The 22,367-nt window shown below is 41.9% G+C and overlaps 1 protein-coding gene across 1 annotated transcript; it reads right to left on the bottom strand.

Moving 5' to 3' along the window:
• Positions 1–3,033: 3,033 nt before the first annotated feature.
• Positions 3,034–7,347, bottom strand: LOC107797571 (outer envelope pore protein 24B, chloroplastic). Its single transcript, XM_016620471.2, has 3 exons — positions 6,944–7,347; positions 5,791–6,150; positions 3,034–3,281 (listed from the first exon to the last, which is right to left on the bottom strand). The coding sequence occupies exons 1-3, from the start codon at positions 7,148–7,150 to the stop codon at positions 3,201–3,203; spliced, it is 648 nt and encodes a 215-aa protein (XP_016475957.2). The 5' UTR covers positions 7,151–7,347; the 3' UTR covers positions 3,034–3,200.
• Between the last annotated feature and the right edge of the window lie 15,020 nt (positions 7,348–22,367).

The raw sequence follows: 22,367 nt of genomic DNA, 5'->3' as shown, positions 1-22,367 counted from the left end.
CATTCTGCTAGGCCTGCAAAGTTGAAATGTTAGTCGCCAAATCAAGTAAATGCATAACAGACCCTCAAAGGCTATATTACCTTTTTAATAAGCTCGGTCTGTTCTTGACAAGCCTTCGCCAACTCGGCTCGGAGATCGCTGATCCCCCCCCCTTTTTGATGTAGAGGATCTTAAGGTTGTCCCTTTATTCCATGAGCTTCTTGAGTTCGGCTTCGCATCAAGCAAGCTCGGCCCGAGATTTGGCAAATGCTTGTCGGTGAAGTGATACGACCTTCTCACAAAGAAAAGGAGTTAGGATTAGAAAGGTAAAAATTAAATTCGAAGCGTGGTTTTGAAGACAAAACTTACTTGTTTGAGAAGCTTTTCGGCCTCATCAAAAATAAATGAGGCGTCAGGATCGGGGCCATCTTCGAGCCATGCAAGGCACTCCTGAAAAATATCACTCCCTGGGTTGTTCCCACATCAGGAGTCCTCATGGCCTGGGCATCTCGGAATTGCACCTCGTAGAACACCGGGCCTTACGGTGAATCATCTACGTTGATTACCCTAAGTGATTCACTTGGGATGTTATCCTGTCTTTGAAGGGCCTCAAAACCGGGTCTCTCGGTCTCACCCTCCAAATGACCTCCAAGATGAGGTGTTCCTTTCTAGCCCGATGGCTCGGGGACCTTGCTCGAACTCCCCTCCGAGATTTCTTCAGTTCGAGAGTGAACCGCATCAGCCACCATCGGTTCAGCAGTCTTCAAAGCATCAGTGCTTCCTCATCTCCGAACTACAAACAGACAGTCGTCATCTTCGCCTCTTCATCCTCATCCCCAAGGCGATGGGTTGTTTCTGGAGACATGACAACAATATCGGCCTTAGGCTTTCGAGCCTTGCTTTTCTTTAGCTTCGGGGAATTTTCAGGCGACCCCCTCCTTCTTTTCTTTTCCTTGGAAGGCTTTGGGATCTCTTCCTCACCGAGCGGGGACGACCGCATAGCAATGGCGTCTCCGAGGTCTGCATAAAGATAAAGTAAGTATTTAACTAAGAAACATAAGTATGCAAACAAGAGAACTCACCATGGTTTTTAGCCTCCCATCGACCCTTGGCCAGGTCACGCCAGTTGCGCTCCGCGTATGAAGAAGTAGAGGCCAGTTGCCGAACCCAACCTTCGAGGTCTGGGACCGTGCCAGGAAACCAAGCAACAACTACATCATCAAAAAGGGATCAGATCGAGAAAGGGATGAGGTCGAGAAAGAGTATGGAAAGCAGAATATGAAGTCACAATCAATGAACCTATACTTACGTTTCATGTTCCATTCCTCGGGGAATGGCATCCTCTCAGCAGGAATCGGGTCGGAGGTCCTGATTCGGAGAAACCGGCTCATCCATCATCGGTCCTTATCCTCATCGATGCTGGAGAAGAGAGATTTCATAGAATGACATTGTAGCTTTATCAGACCACCTCGATAAAGGCAAGGGCTGTATAGTCTGATCAGGTGGTCGAGGGTAAAAGGCATTCCCTCGACCAATCTCGAGAAGTATCTGATTAGGTTGACGATGCGCCAGAATGAAGGGTAGATCTAGCCAAGCGTCACCTGGTATTGTTGGCAAAAATCAAGAATCACTGGGTCTATGGGACACAGAGTTGGATCTGCAGGACCCAACGTGAATGTGTAGGTATACACGCTTAAGTACCCTGCCTTATGAGTAGTGATGTCCTCTTCAGGGGAAGGGATCACCACATCTTTGTTCTCCCAGTTGCAGTCCTTTTTCACCTGCTCAAGCTCATGTTTGGTTATCAAGCAGATGTATCGGGACATGGACTCACATCAGACATGGGCTCACATCGGCCTGGTGTCGATGAAGGTTTATCGATTTTGAAATTGGATGTTAGTTCGCACGGCGAGGGAATACACTCCTCAATACGAGGTGGCACCACCGTTCTACTCTTGGCCGGTCGCGATGATGAAGAGGCTTTTTCGTTTTTGGGGAACAGTTTTAGATGTTTTAGCCATTGTGGTTTAGAAATTCAAAAGAGGAGAAAGAGTAGATGTTGTAGTAAGAGCAAATTGAGAAGAAGGTGAACTCAAAGAAGTTGAAGGAGCCAAAGAGATTTAAGAGTGATTTGAGAAGTAAAGTTTGCAAAAATTATGAAGTTGGCCTATTTATAGAGGTCGCTTAAGCGTTTTGGGGAAGCCAAATAGCCGACCATCAGTGGCCTCCAATGGATGGCCTTGGGAAACTGTGCAGATGCGACCTTTCAGTCACTTCAATCGCTGACGTCACGAGATTGGCATCATGATCGAGGCATCGAAGGGTTGAGAATCAAATCGTTTCTTATCATTTTATTCTAAGAAACGCGGGGACTATCTGTATACGGTCAAAATCATATGCCTCCAATTTTGTAGGCTCGAGAAGTCGCATCGAGGACAAAAGGTCGATCTAGACCAAGCTCGGGCTTGAAGACCTAAGTGCTCGAGGAACCTCAGAGCCAAGTACGACCGACTCCGAGACAGTGCCGTTATGAGTTTATTACAGAAGGATAAGATTCCCGCCACATCCCTAAGATCATGGTGTAAATTCTGAAATAGATTTGTACGAATTAGTACAAATCCGTACTAGTCGGTTATACAGCTGTCCCAATAAGATTCCTTACTGATTTAGGATTTTCCTATTATATAAAGGGGACCCCAATCATTTGTAAAGATCATCTAATCATTGTCAAAGTATACTCTCTACTTTTCGCTCATTGTTCATCAGAATTGTCCTTTAGCTTTATTATTCTTGCTTTATTGTTCTTGACCAATCTCGAGGTCACTTAGGCTCGAGGATGAGATTGACTCATCTACTAGTTTGGTCTTACTTATTTCTTTCATCTATACTTCAAATTTCTTGATTATTAATTGGTATTGAACTGAATCACATATTTTGAAAATCACAAATCAGGTTTAATTGTTACTCATATTTTCGAGGTAAACAGGGATAAACTCAAGCGAAAGCTCAAGGCATTAAAACAGCAAAGAGTTTCAAAATTTGAAGGGAGAAAAGTTTTGGAGTTAATGTACTGGCCGAACTTGACCATAAATTTTGAGTTGTCTGGAAGGTCACTAGTGAATACAACCACTATATGAAAACCATCATATGTAGCCAATTATAATTGGTGGCTGGAAATAGTATCATGTTAGAATAATTGCAGAACAAAAATGCAGAAAGAATCATATGTCCAAGTCCCACGAACTTTCAGCAGTTAACTTTGGCATTTTAAGTTCGTCAGCCAAACAGAGAGATGCAGCAACCTGGAGCAAGAATAACTTAGTGTCAGAGTCTGGTTGCAGGGAGCGGAAAACAACATAAAAAATAAAGTATACTATTTTAGATGCTTTAGCTATCAAAAGATCAAACGAAGAGAACAAGTCAGCAACACAGATTGGCCAACTACAAATCTATCTGAAGTTTTAACTTTTTTTGGTATTACTATAACTCACACAAAACAAACATGATATAAATCATCATTATGTTAATTGCACATGTATTGTCTTCGATGACATAGTAAAAGAAAATGTCAAAAAAGGAAAAATAAACAAGAAACTGACTCTGCTTCTCTGATTTGCTATACAAGCAAATACCAGAGAATGCAGTTGGACACAGAATCAAAACATCAAACTTGTGCATGTTTTCAATTCTCAACATAAGCCTGGAAGAGGAAGTGTTGAATGACTCATTGCTCATATTAGTTGCTTGAAGGATGGTATGAGTCAATGAATTATCTAGAAAAACCACCTTTTCCTTCTTGGTAATAAGTGGATGATGGTATGTGTCACCCACAATAGCGGCTTGGTGGGAATTTAACATGACTAACGGGAAAGTTGACCCATTAACAGGACTAGGACTCACAAAGGGATGAGCCTGGACTGGCCCACACTCCTTGGCTAGCAGCACTGCTAGGGTTCCCAGATTGGACAGGATCAGAAGTCCTCCAAAAAGAGCTAGCAATTGGCTTACCAGATCTATAGCGTTAAGAATTTTCTCAATATTATACTTCTGATATTTAGCTCTTCCATATATTTTAAAAGTCTCGTTTTATAACTTCCACTTTTTTAACTCTTCCCCATCCTTTTTTAAGGGACAAGGTGATCATGGGACCAGCTTGCACACATCCGACTTAAACTCTTCCTTATCTTTTCAAAAACATTTTCTCATATTAATAATCACCTTACTTCTGGCTTTCCTATATCTTTTTGAAATCTCCCCTAAATATTTCCAAAAATTTACAACTTACCTTTATTTTTCTCTCATCTCTATTTTTCAAAATCTTCCTCTAACTATTTCCTCAAATTTACAATTTCTTTAAGCATTTTCTTAATTTGAATAGATATGGAAAAGCAAAAAATGAGAAGTTATAATAATTTATTCACTCTAACAAAAAAGAAAAGACACAACTAAATAACTGGCTCGAACAGGACCAACTAAATAACCTACAAGGGGCTCACTGCAGAAATAATATCATAATCACTTGTGCTTCCAAAATACAAAGAAGAAAAGTAACCAACAAATGAGTCAATAAAATGAATATCAGAAAGCAATTTTTCAATTACTAAACCATAAAAGGGAACCTCCATTCTTTTATACTTTCTTAGACTTGTAGCCTTGCAAGCTATTAATTGATCAATCACTATACTTATGATGTCTAGGAGCGATAAGACTTCTTAGGTTATCCCTTGCCTGCTGACTTGCAATTTATTACTTTGAAGAAAATGTCAAAGATTGTCAAGTTGTGGGCAGAAATTGATCAATGAAATAAACAAAACCTAGCAGAGCAAACAACTTGAAACAATTGACAAGTGACCCATTTTAAAACAAAGTAGTACAAAGAAAGTATGTACCACTCAGCACTTTGATAAACCAGACAAAGATAATATCGTCTTGCTTTTACGTGGAAGTGTAATAAAGAAAGGAACCAATGGGGAAGGCAACCTCTACAGAAAGAGTATGGAAAACTGGAGAAGATGTACTCCTAATTAAACAAATTTTGTATCAGTTCACTACCATCCTTTTATACTCCATTTCCTTGAGCTAACTTTTTCGACGGCTAACAATTCTATGTTGTGGATTCTCTCACAGTGCAAGCACTGCAGAGATGTCTGCAGGAACAATAGAACTAGCAGGCATTCATATAAATTTTGGCAGATTGAATCCTATCAAAGTGGAGTATAGGGTTCATTCTAATAGAATTGTGGAAGGTCACTTTGATTTCTTAAAGGCATGCATATTATTAGTAATATCCTCATTCTTCAATTTTGTACTAGGAGACAGTTTTGTTGTGAGTATCAATTGTCTCAAAACTCATCCTTCCTAATAAATAAATAAAACAGTCTCAAAACACGATCTTTATCCCCAGTAAAAGACAGCTTTCTTGTGAGTATCAATTGTCTGTACTTTCAATGCTTGTCCACCAACAAGGACTTTAACCAGCAAAAACAATCAACATGATATCAAATACTGAACTAATCAAAGTAATCTACGGAAAGGATTGCAGCTGACAAATAATTTTAGACATCAGACAGACAACCCCAATAGACATAAACAACCAATTTCAAATTGCAATACAAGGATCTAAACGTACTTTCATTACTCATTTAGTAAGGCAACCAACAAGATACTCATAAATCAATGAATCAAGCAAGCAATAACGTGTGAATCTCAAATTTGTTGATATCAGTTACGTAAATCATCCATATCCATTCTTCTCTATTTAGGTCCATAACAATGATTAACGATATAACTCAAACAACAAAATAATTGTACCTTAAATGATCCATTTAGCTTGGAGCTCCTCGACCATTCAAACCTCAAATTCTTACTCGTTGTTTGATACGTAGCCCTACACACATCATCCCCATAAACTTTACGCGACACTGCAAAATCCCAAGAATTCTTCGTCGTATCATAGCTTGGCTCAAAAGTAGTGAGTCCTCCATGAACATAATTGTACTTCAATTTACAACCTCTCGAACCCAGCACATGATTGGCTGACACCTTGTTCGCGGAATCAAACACCAATGTCCCATCCAGTATTGTCCGGTTATCTCCTCTAAAGTGAATGTAATTCAAATTCAATGGCTTCTCCAATACCCTAATTGAGTTCATAAATTGAAACCTAAAGTCCTGAAATCACAAAACTTCTACCTTAAAATAATAATCAAGACAAATTTTAAAACAAAAAGGACAAAATTGTTACACAAAAAAAAAATCTTTGAATTTATCCCACATAATGAGAAAAATAGGCTAATTCAATCGAGTTTAAGATTTTCTACTCCATCAGGTCACTTAAAGGTACAACAACAACAACAGCAACATACCCAGTGTAATCCCACAAGTGAAGCCTGGGAAAAGTAGATTATACGCAGATCTTATCCCTGCCTTTAAGAAGGCAAAAGTAACTACATTTAATAAGCAGTGACCGGCAACCAATAATAAATGATAAATAAACTGATATAACATGTTAAATTACACATATGGTGTAAAATTCTTAAGTTATCAGTGTATATAACTTAAGTTCATTCAGTAACCCTTTGTCCATTACTTTTTTGTGAAGTGGCAGAGTAGTCTCTTGTGCCACCAAAAAAACTTAAACAACTTAACTTTAAAACCGCAAATTTAACTATACAATGATTAAGTGATATCCTGCATCAATTAATTTAGCGTAAACATTTCCAATTTGTTAAACAATCAATACACAAATATATATCTTCCATTTTTTGGAGAAAAATTGAAAAACAAAAAATACAGAGTATTTTAAGTGGCATAATTTTATGCCACGATCCACTGTTTTCTTTTTTGGTGGAACATTTACGATTTTATGGAACGATCTACTGAGAATCTGAGATTCAGTTTATTACTAGTTCAATTTTATGTAAACAGAATATAAAATGGAAATAAAAAAAGATATAAGCGGCACCTTTTTGGGGACGTTGTAGTCGAAGATGAATGAACCGGGTTTTTCAACAGCGAGAGCTAAGCTGTTTAAGCTTGGACCGTTGACTACGGTAGCATCGGTCATAGAAGCACGCAGCTTAAAATCGCCGGCGTTGAAGACTATAGTTGCGGCGCCGGTAGCGGCGGCTTTGTCCGTCTCATATTTAGCTTTCAGTGACGCCTTCATCATTTTTGCCGTAAATTTTTTTTAATTGTTCGCGAGCGGGATAAAGATAGAATATAAGAGAGGATGGAATGTCATACTCATTTGGTTCCAAATTTTTTAAGCTTCTGCAACTTTCACTTTTCTAGCTTCCTCTATTCTCACGTCAACCTACCTAACTTTCAGTTTTGGGCCAAAAAATCTTTACCTACCACACGTGTTTCAGGTTCAAGCGATAATATTTTTTTTTATAATTGAATTCAGGTTTTGAAATTTAGTGTCTTACCTCAAATTAATGATTATATGATAAATTGGATTTAAAATATATATAAAGAGCTACTGAATTCATGTGAACTCACATAGTCACTCTTTCAAACTAGGTCTGCCCGTGTATACTTCATATGTATTTTCTCTACTCGATGATAATTTTAGAACTCACTAATTAGAGAAATTTGGATTCGCATTTGATAGACTCACTACGGGAGCAAAGTAGTCCTGTAAAAAAGTTTTTTATTTTTGGGAGTCAAACTCAAAAGTTCTAATTGAAGGTAGTATTGAATTTTGGGTGACAATATTGATTTTCAAAAATAAAATAAAAATATTAGTCAGCTACGTTATCAATTATCACTTGATAAAAGCTTTATTGTATAACATTGTTTGTGACTGTGAATGGCGCGCTTAGTTGTAATCGAAGTATATCATACTTATAGTTCACAGAAAACATAAATTAAGTTTGGGGCAAGGGTAAAGTCTGCGTATATACTATCCTCGCCAGACCCCACTTGTGAGATTTTACTGGGTTGTTGTTAAAAGTTCAAGTGCAAACAAACTTTAGAGAAAAAAAATGGATCTTAAAGCCTTGTCCCAAACTAGAATACAAATTTCGTATTTCCAAATACGTAACATAGATAGTACCAAACTAGAGTTTATTCTCCATGTTATAGAATTTATGTGTTTGAATGTGTTCCACATGCGTCGTCGTTAATCACGACGATGGAATACCTCTATTAAGGTTTACTTTAAAATGAATATAAGGATAGAAAATAGTAGGAGTTGTATTTCAAAGTCATCAGAAGGAGAGATAAAAATATGTTAAGAGGCCAATAACTAGCTAGGTGCATGTGACTTGTAATACAGTAAGAAACAATAAAGGGACACAAAAAGGATAGAAATATTGCACTCTTTCTAGTTCATATGAATAAGATCGTTTCAATTCTCATATGTATCTTTTAAAATAACGCATCTCAAATCAAGTCAATTCAATCAGAATAATTAGAGTACCCAGAAAGTACAATTTACTTCACTACTTGTGAATGCTATCATTTCAACTTGCGCATGCATATGTTCAAAAAAAGAATCTGAATTCATAACAATTCATTAGTTTAATTAGGACAATCTAGAAACATATGTTACTACATTACTTAGTTCATGGTCAAGAAATTTCAGTTTAGCTATTCGAATGCAGTTCCAAATAAACAAAATTGGTGGAGGGCAATGAAATCTGCAACTTATCAGCAACAAAGTCCAAATTGCAAAATAAAAGACAATGTATCAGTTTACACAGGCATATGAAAAATCCGATACATGAAATAACAAATGAATTTATTTGACCAAAACATAGTAAAACCTTCTTGGGCTAATCAATTAATGATGAGAAGAAAAAAATCTTAGCCAAGCATAATCAACTTCAGATCTTAAAATGCATAGCGCAATAATAAATAATAAAATAGAAGGAACATTTTATTTTGCTTGATGTTACAACCCTATCTTTGATAGGAAGAAGGAAAAAATAGTTTACATCCTTCGGAGGAGGAAATTGATGGAGAGACCCTTGAGAAGAAAAGTCTCCCTTCTATATATAGTTCTCAAGATTTTACTGTGTTCTTTGACCGACGTGTCCTTCACGTGACGATCTAGACGTCGTTACTCGAGTACTGTTCTTACTCGGCATTCATGGTCAATGATTGGACTGAGGTTGGTCGTGGTATTTCTCGTCATTTCGCCACTTAGGCGAGATCCCAGCTTGGTCGACCACTGTGGCTAGATTTTGACCCGTACAATTAGTCCCTCCGTCCGTCGAGGTCGTCCCTTGACGGGCTTGGCGAACGGACTTTGTAGATTCGAAGGCTAGGAAAAAATCGGACTGTTCATGCCTTGAATGAGGTCTTTAGATCGAAGCGATGGCGCAACGCTTCAGCGATGCTTTTGTTTCGTCGCGTTCGTTCGGAGTCGAAACATTGCATTGATTTGAAACGTCGTTTATGGTTACTGCCACTATGACACACGTTTCCTGGGGATTGAACCGTTTCATGCCTTATCAATGCTAATTGGCGACTCTTGGGTTTTCCACTTGGGGCATTCATATCCTTATAAATAGGGGAAAACATCAATTCACTGGCACACTTTCCTAGTTTATCAAAAGAATTTTGCAAATTTTCTTCTTCTACGATACTTCAGATTTTCGATTCTCTCTTGTTGGTCAGAAATTGGCATCTTTATCTTCTCTCTTACTTCCTTTGTTCATCATTCTATTCAATTGAGTCAAATGGCTGGTTCTTCTTCCCGTGCTGACGATCTTACCGCAGTTCCGGCGCCGGAAAATGATGTTCTTGTTCCCGGTAGGGTAGAAGTAGTAGAGGATGAGGAGGTTCTAACTGCGGCCAAAATATTGCCTCGTCCTAGGAAGTCGTGGACTGATTTCAATAGCCCTACCGGAGAAGAACCGGAACCCGTCTCCTCTATTATGAATGAGGCGGCGATTGCGGAGCTGAAGGTTAGGTGGGGGATTCCGTACCACATTGAGATGTTGTCGGCGGTGGGAGATGATATCATTCATTTCGACTGCCCAGGATATCGCGTGTTCTATGCATATCCTTTTATTGTCGAGTATATGCTTCCTCTCCCTTCCTTAGTAGTAGATTTTTGCCGTTTTTACGAGGTATGTCTGGCTCAACTTTCGCGGTACCTGTATAAACTGTTCCTTATGCTGCTCAAGTTCGCGGAGCTTGCCGGTCGGGAGATCACTCTGAGACATATGCTCAACATTTTTGCCCCTCAACTCATTCGAGGCACGATGATTCACATGCGATATAGAGGGACAAAGAGTCTGATGGTGAAGATGGACGATAGAGCCAATCGTTGTTTCTATGAAAACTACTTCTATGTGCGGACCGAGCACCTTGTGGCAGATTCTGCAGGGTTCCCTGAGAGATGGAACTTCGCACGTAAGTTTTTGTATCTTTTGTCGGAATAATAGTCGACCACTTTTCTTTGGGAAGTATTGAACTATTTTTGCTTTTGCAGCCGCGAGACTACCCCCTGTGACTATTGACGATATCCGCGAATGGGTGAATGCCATTCTTCTTATACGGCGAGAGTTCGCGAATGGTCATCCTTCTATGAGAAATATGGACGTAAGCCCCTTACTGGTAAGTAGTAGCCGCAATTTTTGTTTTCCACGTTGTAATTTGTCTTTGTTGCTTATACGACTTTTATCGTCATTAGGGAGAGTGCGAAGGGCGAGGACTCCTCCGCTTGTATTTCATCAGCCGACGTCTTCTGCTCGGCCCGTACTAAGGTCTGTTGTCCAGCCTACGGCAAGGGCTACTCAAGTTGGATCTATGGTCATAGCCGTGTGCACAGAAACTATCCCTCAATCTGGGGCTCCGACCCCTAGTTACTGCTCGACGAGGGAGTCTTCCCGTGCTGAGGACGGGGAAGGGCCGACAAAGAGACGATTAATGGAGTCCGAAACGGCTTCTTCTGTCACGACCCAAAAATCCCTCCGAAGGAGTCGTGATGACACCTAGTCTATAAACTAGGTAAGCCTAACATAAACTATATAACATCGATATTTACTAACTTTAAATTAAATTACTCTGGACAAATTACAATTACCAAAATTGGTGGTACAAGTCATAAGGTTTTCTAAGAGTAATTATAAAAAGTAAATACAACACTGTTCCAGAACGAGAAGGAATCAATGAAACGTAAATACAAACAAAGGTGACTCTGTGTGATGACCCGGCCAATCGTCTCATGATCTACCTCTCTGTTTTCCCCATTTCTGCTTCTTATACTTTGTTTATCCGTGTTATGTGGTATCGGGTTGCTCGGATCGAATCCGGAATGATTTTGGTAAAATTTGAGACACTTAGTCTCTTTTGAGGAAGGTTAAGTTGGAAAAGTCAATCGGATATTGACTTATATGTTAGAGGGCTCGGATGTGAGTTCCGAGGTTCAGATAGCTTCGGGAGGTGATTTAGGACTTAGAAGCACAATCGGAATGAGTTTTGGAGGTTCGGAGTAGATTTAGACTTGAATTGGCGAAATCAAATTTTTGGCGATTTCCGGTTGATAGGTGAGATTTTGATATAGGAGTCAGAATGGAATTTTGAGAGTTTCAGTAGTTCTGTTGTGTCATTTGGGATGTGTGTGCAAAATTTCAGGTCATTCGGACATGGTTTGGTTGGATTTTTTGATCAAAAGCGGAATTCGGAAGATTTTAGGAAGTTTGGCTTGAATCCGATGTGTTGAGGTTTATTTGATGTTGTTTGAGGTGTTTTGAAGATTGGTACTAGTTTGAATAAGGTGTTTGGATATGTTTGTGCTTTTGGTTGAGGTCCCGAGGGCCTCGGGGTGATTTCGGATGGTTGACGGGGAGTTCGAGGAATTGTTGCAGCTGCAGATTGTGCTGCTTCTGGCATTTTTCGCACCTGCAGATTGGGGACCGCAGGTGCGAAGTCGCATATGCGATAAAGGGGCCGCAAAAGAGGAATTTAGTAAGGTGTCAAGAAACCACAGAAGCGGTTATAGGTTCCGCACCTGCGATGTCGCAGATGCGGGAATGGCACCGCAGATGCGGAAAGTGGTGAGTTAAGTGATTTCCGCAGAAGTGGATGAACAACCGCAAATGCGGTACCGCAGAAGCGGTAAATAGGGCCCCAGATGCAAAAATTCCTGGGCAGAAGGTATAAATTGTGCTCTTCGCGATTTTGAGTTATTTTCACCATTTCTAATTCGGCTTGAGAGCTTTTTGGACAATTTGAAAGAGGGATTTCAAAGGAACTTCATTGAGGTAAGGAATTTGGACCTAAAACTCGTTCCTATGCTATTACTTCACGGATTAGAGATATGATTAGTGGAATTTAAGGGCTAAAATTGGGGAAACTAGGGCTTGGAAACTTAGACCTTTGCTTGAGGATTTGAAGGACCATTTGAGGTCGGATTTCAGAACTTTTGATATGTATGAACTCGTGGGGAGATGAGAAATCTATTGATGTAAAAATTATAGAATTCCAAGACATGGTCCCGGGGGTCGGATTTTGGTAATTTCAGGATTTTTGGTATTATTTGATTGTTTTCGCTTGGGCTTCATTCCCTTAGCATATTTTGACGCCGTAATTCTGATTTTGGATAGATTCGACATGAGTGGAGGTCGATTCAAGGGGCAAAGGCATCAGGGAGTAGTATTTTCACCGGTTTGAGGTAAGTAACCATTGTAAATCTGGAACTAAGGGTACAAACTCCGATATTTGACTTGTTTTGTTAAATGCGGTCAAGCACATGCTAGGTGATGAGTGTGTGGGCGTGCACCGGTAGGGATTGTGACTTGGTCCATCCCGTAGCGACTATTAAGCCGCGTATTTAATTTGGAATCTTATATTATTCCGTACTTTACTCATTTATACTGTATTATGGGTTGTACGACATGTGTTGGGGCCTTGTGCCGACCTGTTGAGACCTTTAGGGGCATTTTTACTGTTTTTCCTCACTTTACTTGTTGAAAGCATATCCTTAGTCATATTTTACTTGTTTAAATGTTTAAAAATGGTTTTATCACTCCACTTTTAATTGTGAGGACTGTTTGGGCAGAGTTCCCTAATTTCTATTGTTGTGCCCGAGAGGTTGTGAGGTTAATGACTGAGAGAGGTTTAGAACCTAATAGTGAGGATATTATATGTATATATTATGGATCGGGCTACACGCCGCAGCGATACTTATATGGATCGGGCTGCACGCCGCAGCGATATGTATATTGGATCGGGCTGCACGCCGCAACGATATATATATTGGATCGGGTTGAGCACCGCATCGATATGACGCATGGGCTGTAGGAGCCCCTCTAGAGTCTGTACACCCCCGTGAGCGTAGTCGACTATAAATTACGGATCGGGCTGCACGCCGCGGCGATTACTATGATTTTATTATTATGAGATGTTACTGAGCCTGAGTGCTGAGAGTGAGTACTGAGTGATGAGGGCGAGTCACGAGTGACTGAGAGGCTACTCGAGAGGCCATATTATGAGTGATACCTTGCTTGAGGGGCCCAATTATGATATTTTTACTGATTTCGCTCTTCCTGTTTAAATAAGCCTCTATTGGAAAATTGCTATGTATATGATTTTAAGTGTTTAAACTGAAAATGATGATTTTACGATGAAACTGGTTTTTAACTGTGAAGTTAACCTGTTATCCTATTGTTTATTTATTTATATGATTTTTAACTACTCGTCACTGCTTTCAGACCTTATTTACTTTAGTTACTTACTGAGTTGGTGTACTCACGTTACTCCCTGCACCTTGTGTGCAGATCCAGGTGCCCGAGTGGCAGAGTGAGGGTCCTCAGCTGATCCAGAGGTTGTCGGAGATTACAAGGTAGCTGCATGGCGTCCGCAGCGCTGTTTTCTCCTTCTTATCTTGTTCTTTTCCGCATTTTCTAGACTTACATTGTATCGAACAATCAGTTATGTAGTAGAGGCTCTAGACTCGTGACACCAGATATTTGGGGTTGTGTAGTTTCATGTTTATTTGACTTCCGCATATATATTTTGTTGTTTTAAACACTTATAATGAAAATTTGGTATTTAAAACATGTGTTAGAAAATTGTTTTATAAAAGGAATTTGTTGTAGTTAATGCTTTGGTTTGGCTTGCCTAGTAATGTGATAGGCGCCATCACGACCGAGTATTTGGGGTCGTGACAAGTTGGTATCAGAGCCTAGGTTACATAGGTCTCGTGAGTCATGAGCCGGTTTAGTAGAGTCTCGCGGATCGGTATGGAGACGTCTATATTTATCCTCGAGAGGCTGCAGAACCTTTAGGAAAAACTTCATATTCTTGAAATTCTTATCGTGCGAATCTGTTGATCCGAGTACTAAACTTCTGCTATTTCATTCTCTCACAGATGGTGAGGACACATGCTACCGGGAAGGATGGATGACTGCCAGTACCACCAGCTAGGGCCACCAAAGACCGAGGATGCGGTCGAGGCCGCGGCAGTGGCAGAGTAGCTAGGGCAACACTTGTAGATCCACTAGTTACACCAGTTCAGGATCAGGTCCCAATTGTGGATGCTATAACAGCACTAGCTCAGGCACCGGTTGTGCCTATTGTGATTCCAGGCCTTCAGGAGGCTTTAGCTCAGATCTTATCAGTATGTACCGGTTTGGCTCAGGCGGTCTCAGTTACTACGGTCCCAGCTACTTTTCAGGCCGGGGGACGCACCCAGACTCCCATTGCTCGCACACCTGAGCAGGTTGTGCAGGGACTCCAAACATCAGGGGCACCTCTTGCCCAGCCGGTTGCACCAGCTCAGGAGTTTGTGGTACTAGTTATGCCGGACGACGAGTAGCGTCGACTAGAGAGGTTTGGTAGACTCAATCCTCCGACTTTTAGCGGTGCAAAGGGCGAGTATGCCCAGGGGTTTTTGGATAAGTGCCAGAGGATGCTTCGTACAATGGGGATTCTAGAGACCAGTGGTGTAGCTTTTACCACCTTTTAGTTTTCTAGGGCTGCCTTCACTTGGTGGGAGGCATATGAGAGGCGTAGGCGTGTTGGTCCAGCGCCCCTTACTTGGCAACAGTTCTCTATTCTCTTTCTGGAGAAGTATGTGCCACAGTCTTGCCGAGAGGAGCTGCGCAGGCAGTTTGAGCAGTTGCGGCAGGGAGAGATGACTGTGACGCAGTATGAGATGCGGTTCTTCGACTTAGCCCATCATGCAGTTTGGTTGGTTCCCATAGATCGAGAGAGGATTATGAGGTTTGTTGATGGTCTCACATATCAGCTTCGAATTCTCATGACTAGGGAGAGGGTGACAGGTGCTACTTTCGAGGAGGTTGTTGACATTGCCCGTAAGATTAAGTCGGTTAGCCGCCAAGAGCGAGAGGAGAGGAAGGCCAAGAGGCCTTGGGGATCTAGTAGCTTTAGTAGTTATCCTTCGAGGGGCCAGTTCCAGCAGGGCAGAGGCAGCCCATTCAGACAGGCTCATTCAGCTCGCCCAGGTTATCGTGGGGCATCATTGAGTCATGGTTCTCATAGTTCTCATCAGGGCCACTCATCACTCAGTGCCCTTCCAGCCTAGATTTTGTCTCATGCTCCATCAGTTCAGGGTTCTTCCATGCCAGGTCCTTCTACTGGTCATTCCGGTGCTAGGGGTTCCCTTCAGTGCCCATCTCCAGCACCGGGGAGTTGTTATGAGTGTGGAGAGTTTGGGCATATAAGGAGGCAGTGTCCTCATCTTCATGATGGTCAGTCTCAGCAGAGTGGTCAGCCCTCGACTTCTACTCTAATTACTTTACCACCCACCCAGCCAACTAGGGGTGGAGGTCAGTTAGGTAGGGGTCGCTCTAGATAGGGAGGTCGATCAGGTGGCAGTCATGCTTGTTTCTATGCCCTCCCAGGTAGACCAGATGCTGCTGCTTCAGATGCCGTGATTTCAGGTATTGTTTCAATCTGCCACAGAGGTGCCTCTGTACTATTTGATCCTGTTTCCACCTTTTCTTATGTGTCAGCATACTTTTCCCGTTAACTGGATACGCCCTATGAGTCTCTTATTTCACCTGTTCATGTATCTACTCCAGTGGGCGATATTGTTATTGTAGAGCATATGTACCAGTCATGTGTGGTGACTATTGGGGGTCTGGAGACCCGAGTGGATCTGTTATTATTATGTATTGTGGATTTCGATATCATTTTGGGCATAGACTAGTTATCTCCGTGTCGTGCTATTCTGGACTGTCATGCCAAGACAGTCACATTGTCTATACCGGGTGTGCCACGGATTGAGTGGTGAGGTTTGACTGATTATGTTCCCAATAGAGTGATCTTATTCTTGAAGGCCCAGCGTATGGTTAGGAAGGGATGTCTTTCGTATCTAGCTTTTGTGAGGGATGTCGGCGCTGAGACTCCCAGTATTGATTTTGTCCCAATTGTGAGGAATTTTCCCGATGTGTTTCCTGCAGACCTGTCGAGCATGCCACCGGACAGGGATATTGATTTTGGTATTGATCTGGTGTCGAGCACTCAGCCCATTTCTATTCCGCCGTATCGTATGGCACCAACGGAGTTGAAGGAATTAAAAGAGCAGCTTTAGGAACTCCTCGATAAGGGGTTCATTCGGCCTAGTATATCACCTTGGAGTGCGCCGATTCTATTCATGAAGAAGAAGGATGGCACTATGAGAATGTGCATTGATTATAGGCAATTGAACAAAGTAACAATTAAGAACAAGTATACTTTGCCTCACATTGATGATTTATTCGACCAGCTTCAGGGAGCGAGAGTGTTCTCCAAGATTGATCTCCATTCAGGTTATCACCAGTTGAAGATCAGGGACACGGATATTCTTAAGACAGCTTTTAGGGCCCGATATGGTTATTATGAGTTTTTGGTGATATCTTTTGGGCTGACCAATGCCCCAGCATCGTTAATGCATTTGATGAACAGTGTGTTTTAGCCTTATCTTGACTCGTTTGTCCTAGTCTTCATTGATGATATTCTAGTATATTCGTGTAGTCAGGAGGAGCACGTAGAGCATTTGAGAGTTGTGTTGCAGAGATTGAGAGAAGAAAAGCTTTATGCAAAATTCTCTAAGTGTGAGTTTTGGCTCAGTTTAGTGCCTTTCTTGGGGCACGTGGTGTCCAGTGAGGGTATTCAGGTTGATCCGAAGAAGATAGAGGCGGTTCAGAGTTGGCGTAGATCATCCTCAGCCACAGAGATTTGCAGCTTTCTTGGTTTGGCGGGTTATTATCCCTGTTTAGTTCAGGGATTCTCATCTATCGCATCGCCCTTGACCAAGTTGACTCAGAAGGGTGCTTCATTTGTATGGTCGGACGAGTGTGAGGAGAGCTTTCAAAAGCTCACGACAGCTTTGACCATATCTCTAGTGTTAGTTTACCATCATCTTCAGGTTCATATATCATGTATTGTGATGCTTTGAGAGTTGGTATTGGTTGTGTTTTGATGCAGGAGGGTAGAGTTATTGCTTATGCTTCTCGTCAGTTGAAGCCCCATGAGAAGAACTACCCCGTTCATGATTTGGAATTGGCTGCCATAGTTCATGCATTGAAGATTTGGAGGTATTACTTGTATGGTGTGTCTTGTGAGGTATTTACTGATCATCGTAGCCTCCAACACTTGTTCAAGCAGAAGGATCTCAATTTGAGGTAGCGAAGGTGGTTGGAGTTGCTTAAAGATTATGATATCACTATATTGTACCATCCGGGGAAGGCCAATGTGATGGCCGATGCTTTGAGCCGAAAGGCGGTGAGTATGGGGAGTTTGGCATATATTCCATTTGGGGAGAGACCTCTTGCAGTTGATGTTCAGGCCTTGGCCAATCGGTTCGTGAGATTAGATGTTTCAGAGCCCAGTCGGGTATTGGCTTGTGTGGCTTCTCGGTCTTCCTTATATGATCGCATCAGAGAGCGCCAGTATGATGATCCGCATTTGCTTGTCCTTAAGGATAGAGTTCAGCATGATGATGCCAGAGATGTGACTATAGGTGATGATGGGGTGTTGAGGATGTAGGGCCGGATTTTTGTGCCCAATGTGGATGGGCTTCGGGAGTTGATTCTAGAGGAGGCCCATAACTCGCGGTATTCCATTAATCCGGGTGCCAAGAAGATGTATCATGATCTGAGACAACATTATTGGTGGAGGAGAATAGAGAAAGACATTGTGGGGTTTGTGGCTCGGTGTCTCAATTGTCAGCAGGTAAAATATGAGCATCAGAGACCGGGTGGCTTGCTTCAGTAGATAGATATTTCAGAGTGGAAGTGGGAGAGGATCACTATGGACTTTGTTGTTGGACTTCCACGGATTTTGAGGAAGTTCGATGCTATTTGGGTGATTGTGGATTGGCTGACCAAGTCCGCGCACTTTATTCCTATGTGTACTGCCTATTCTTCAGAGCGGTTGGCGGAGATCTATATCCGAGAGATTGTTCATTTGCATGGTGTCCCAGTTTCCATCATCTTAGATAGGGGCAGTCAATTTACTTTGCCATTTTGGAGGTTTTTGCAGCGAGAATTGGGTACTCAAGTTGAGTTGAGCACAGCTTTTCACCCTCAAACGGACGGATAGTCCGAGCGCACTATTCAGATATTGGAGGACATGTTGCATGCTTGTGTCATTGATTTCATAGGGTCATGGGATCAGTTTCTACCGCTTGCAGAGTTTGCTTATAACAACAGCTATCAGTTGAGTATTTAGATGGCTCCTTATGAGGCTTTGTATGGGAGGCGGTGTAGATCTCCAGTTGATTGGTTTGAGCCTGGTGAGGCTAGGTTATTGGGGACAGACTTGGTGCAGGATGCTTTAGAAAAGGTGAAGGTGATTTAGGAGAGGCTTCGTACAATGCAGTCGAGGCAGAAGAGCTATGTTGATAGGAAGGTTCGGGATGTGTCCTACGTGATGGGCGAGAAGGTTCTGTTGAAGGTTTTACCCATGAAGGGTTTTATGAGATTTGGGAAGAAAGGAAAATTGAGTCCTCGGTTCATTAGGCCTTTTGAGGTGCTTCGGAGGATTAGGGAGGTGGCTTATGAGCTTGATTTGCCACCCAGCTTGTCAAGTGTACATCCGGTGTTTCATATTTCTATGCTCCGGAAGTATATTGGGGATCCGTCTCATGTTTTGGATTTTAGCACGGTTCAGTTGGATGATGAATTGACTTATGATGTGGAACCGGTAGCTATTTTGGGTTGTCAGGTTCGAAAGTTGAGGTCAAAGGATATAGCTTTAGTGAAAGTGCAGTAGAGAGGTCGGACCGTACAGGAGGCTACTTGGGAGACCGAGCGGGAGATGCGGAGCAGATATCCTCACCTATTTGAGGCTTCAGGTATGTTACTTGACTCGTTCGAGGATGAACGTTTGTTTAAGTTAGGGAGGATATGACGACCCGGCCAGTCGTCTCATGAGTTACCGCTCCGTTTTCCCCATTTCTGCTTCTTTATGCTTTGTTTATCCGTGTTATGTGGTATCGGGTTGCTCGGATCAAATTTTGAATGATTTTGGTAAGGTTTGTGACACTTAGTCTCTTTTGAGGAAGGTTAAGTTGGAAAAGTCAACCGGATGTTGACTTGTATGTTAGAGGGCTCGGATGTGAGTTCCAATGGTTCGGATAGCTTTGAGAGGTTATTTGGTACTTAGGAGCACGATCGGAATGAGTTTTGGAGGCTCGGAGTAGATTTAGGCTTGAATTGGCGAAATCAGATTTTTGGCGATTTCCGGTTGATAGGTGAGATTTTGATGTAGGGGTCGGAATGGAATTCTGAGAGTTGCAGTAGTTTTGTTGTGTCATTTGGGATGTGTGTGCAAAATTTTAGGTCATTCAGACGTGGTTTGGTTAGGGTTTTGATCAAAAGCGGAATTCGGAAGATTTTAGGAAGTTTGGCTTGAATCCGATGTGTTTAGGTTTATTTGATGTTGTTTGAGGTGTTTTGAAGATTAGTACAAGTTTGAATAAGGTGTTTGGATATGTTTGTGCTTTTGGTTGAGGTCCCGGGGGCCTCGGGGTGATTTCGGATGGTCGACGAGAAGTTTGAGGAATTATTGCAGCAACAGATTGTGTTGCTTCTAGTATTTCCGCACCTGCAGATTGGGGACCGCAGGTGCGAGGCGACATATGCGGGAAAGGGGCTGCAAAAGCGGAATTTAGTAAGGTGTCAAGAAACCTCAGAAGCGGTTATAGGTACCGCACCTGCGATGCCGCAGATGCGGGAATGGAACCGCAGATACGGAAAGTGGTGAGTTAAGAGATTTCCGCAGAAGCGGATGATTTGGGACTTAGGAGCGCGATCAGAATGAGTTTTGGAGGTTCGGAGTAGATTTAGGCTTGAATTGGCGAAATCAGATTTTTGGCGATTTTCGGTTGATAGGTGAGATTTTGATATAGGGGTCGGAATAGAATTCTGAGAGTTGGAGTAGTTCCGTTGGGTCATTTGGGATGTGTGTGCAAAATTTCAGGTCATTCGGACGTGGTTTAGTTGGGTTTTTGATCAAAAGCAGAATTCGGAAAAGTTTAGGAAGTTTGGCTTGAATCCGATGTGTTAAGGTTTATTTGATGTTGTTTGAGGTGTTTTGAAAATTGGTACAAGTTTGAATAAGGTGTTTGGATATGTTTGTGCTTTTGGTTGAGGTCCCGGGGGCCTCGAGGTGATTTCGGATGGTCGACGGGGAGTTTGAGGAATTATTGCAGCTGCAGATTGTGCTGCTTCTGGTATTTACGCACCTGCAGATTGGGGACCGCAGGTGCGAGGCCGTAGATGCTGGAAAGGAGCCGCAAAAGCGGAATTTAGTAAGGTGTCAAGAAACCGCAGAAGCGGTTATAGGTACCGCACCTGCGATGCCCCAAATGCGGGAATGGCACCGCAGATGCGGAAAGTGGTGAGTTAAGTGATTTCCGCAGAAGCGGATGAATAAACGCAAATGCGTTACCGCAGAAGCGGTAAATAGGGCCCCAGATGTGAATATTCCTAGGCAGAAGGTATAAATTGTGCTCTTCGCGATTTTGAGCTATTTTCACCATTTCTAATTTGGCTTGGGAGCTTTTTGGACTATTTGAAAGAGGGATTTCAAAGGAACTTCATTGAGGTAAGGAATTTGGACCTAAAACTCGTTCCTATGCTATTACTTCACGGATTAGAGCTATGATTAGTGAAATTTAAGGGCTAAAATTGGGGAAACTAGGGCTTGGAAACTTAGACCTTTGCTTGAGGATTTGAAGGACCATTTGAGGTCGGATTTCAGAACTTTTGATATGTATGAACTCGTGGGGAGATGAGGAATATATTAATGTAAAAATTATCAAATTCCAAGACATGGGCCTGGGGGTCGGGTTTTGGTAATTTCAGGATTTTTGGTATTATTTGATTGTTTTCGCTTGGGCTTCGTTCCCTTAGCATATTTTGACAACGTGATTATGATTTTGGATAGATTCGACGTGAGTGGAGGCCGATTCGAGGGGCAAAGGCGTCGCGGAGTAGTATTTTCACCGATTTGAGGTAAGTAACTATTGTAAATCTGGAATTGAGGGTATAAACCCCGGTATTTGACTTGTTTTGATAAATGCGGTGACGCACATGCTAGGTGACAAGCGTGTGAGCGTACACCGGTAGGGATTGTGACTTGGTCCATCCCGTAGCGACTATTAAGCCTCGTATTTGATTTGGAATCTTATATTATTCCATACTTTAGTCATTTATACTGTATTATGGGTTGTACGCCATGTTTGGGGCCTTGTGCCGACTTGTTGAGATCCTTAAGGGCATTTTTACTGTTTTTCCTCACTTTACTTGTTGAAAGCATATCCTCAATCATGTTTTACCTGTTTAAATATTTAAAACTGGTTTTATCACTCCACTTTTAATTGTGAGGACTGTTTGGGCTGAGTTCCCTAATTTCTATTATTGTGCCCGAGAGGTTGTGAGATTAATGACTGAGAGAGGTTTAGAACCTAATAGTGAGGATATTATATGTATATATTATGGATCGGGTTGCACGCCGCAGTGATACTTATATAGATCCGGCTGCACGCTGCAGCAATATGTATATTGGATCGGCCTACACATCGCAGTGATATATATATTGGATCGGGCTACGCGCCGCAGCGATATGACGTTTGGGCTGTAGGAGCCCCTCCGGAGTCTGTAAACCCCCAGTGAGCGTAGTCGACTATAAATTACGGATTGGGCTGCACGCCGCAGCGGTTACTATGATTTCTATTATTATAAGATGTTAATGAGCCTGAGTGCTGAGAGTGATTATAAGTGACGAGGGCGAGTTACGAGTGACTGAGAGGCTGCTCGAGAGGCCATATTCTGAGTGATACCTTGCTCGAAGGGCCCAATTATGATATTTTTGCTGATTTCGCTCTTCCTGTTTAAATAAGCCTCTGTTGGAAAATTGCTAGGTATATGGATTTAAGTGTTTAAACTAAAAATGATGATTTTACGATGAAACTGGTT

Source organism: Nicotiana tabacum, chromosome 20 (assembly GCF_000715075.1).
Source record: "Nicotiana tabacum cultivar K326 chromosome 20, ASM71507v2, whole genome shotgun sequence".
NCBI classification, from domain to species: domain Eukaryota; kingdom Viridiplantae; phylum Streptophyta; class Magnoliopsida; order Solanales; family Solanaceae; genus Nicotiana; species Nicotiana tabacum.
The sequence above is the reverse complement of the archived record's forward strand: the minus strand, read 5'-3'. Positions and strand labels throughout refer to the sequence as shown.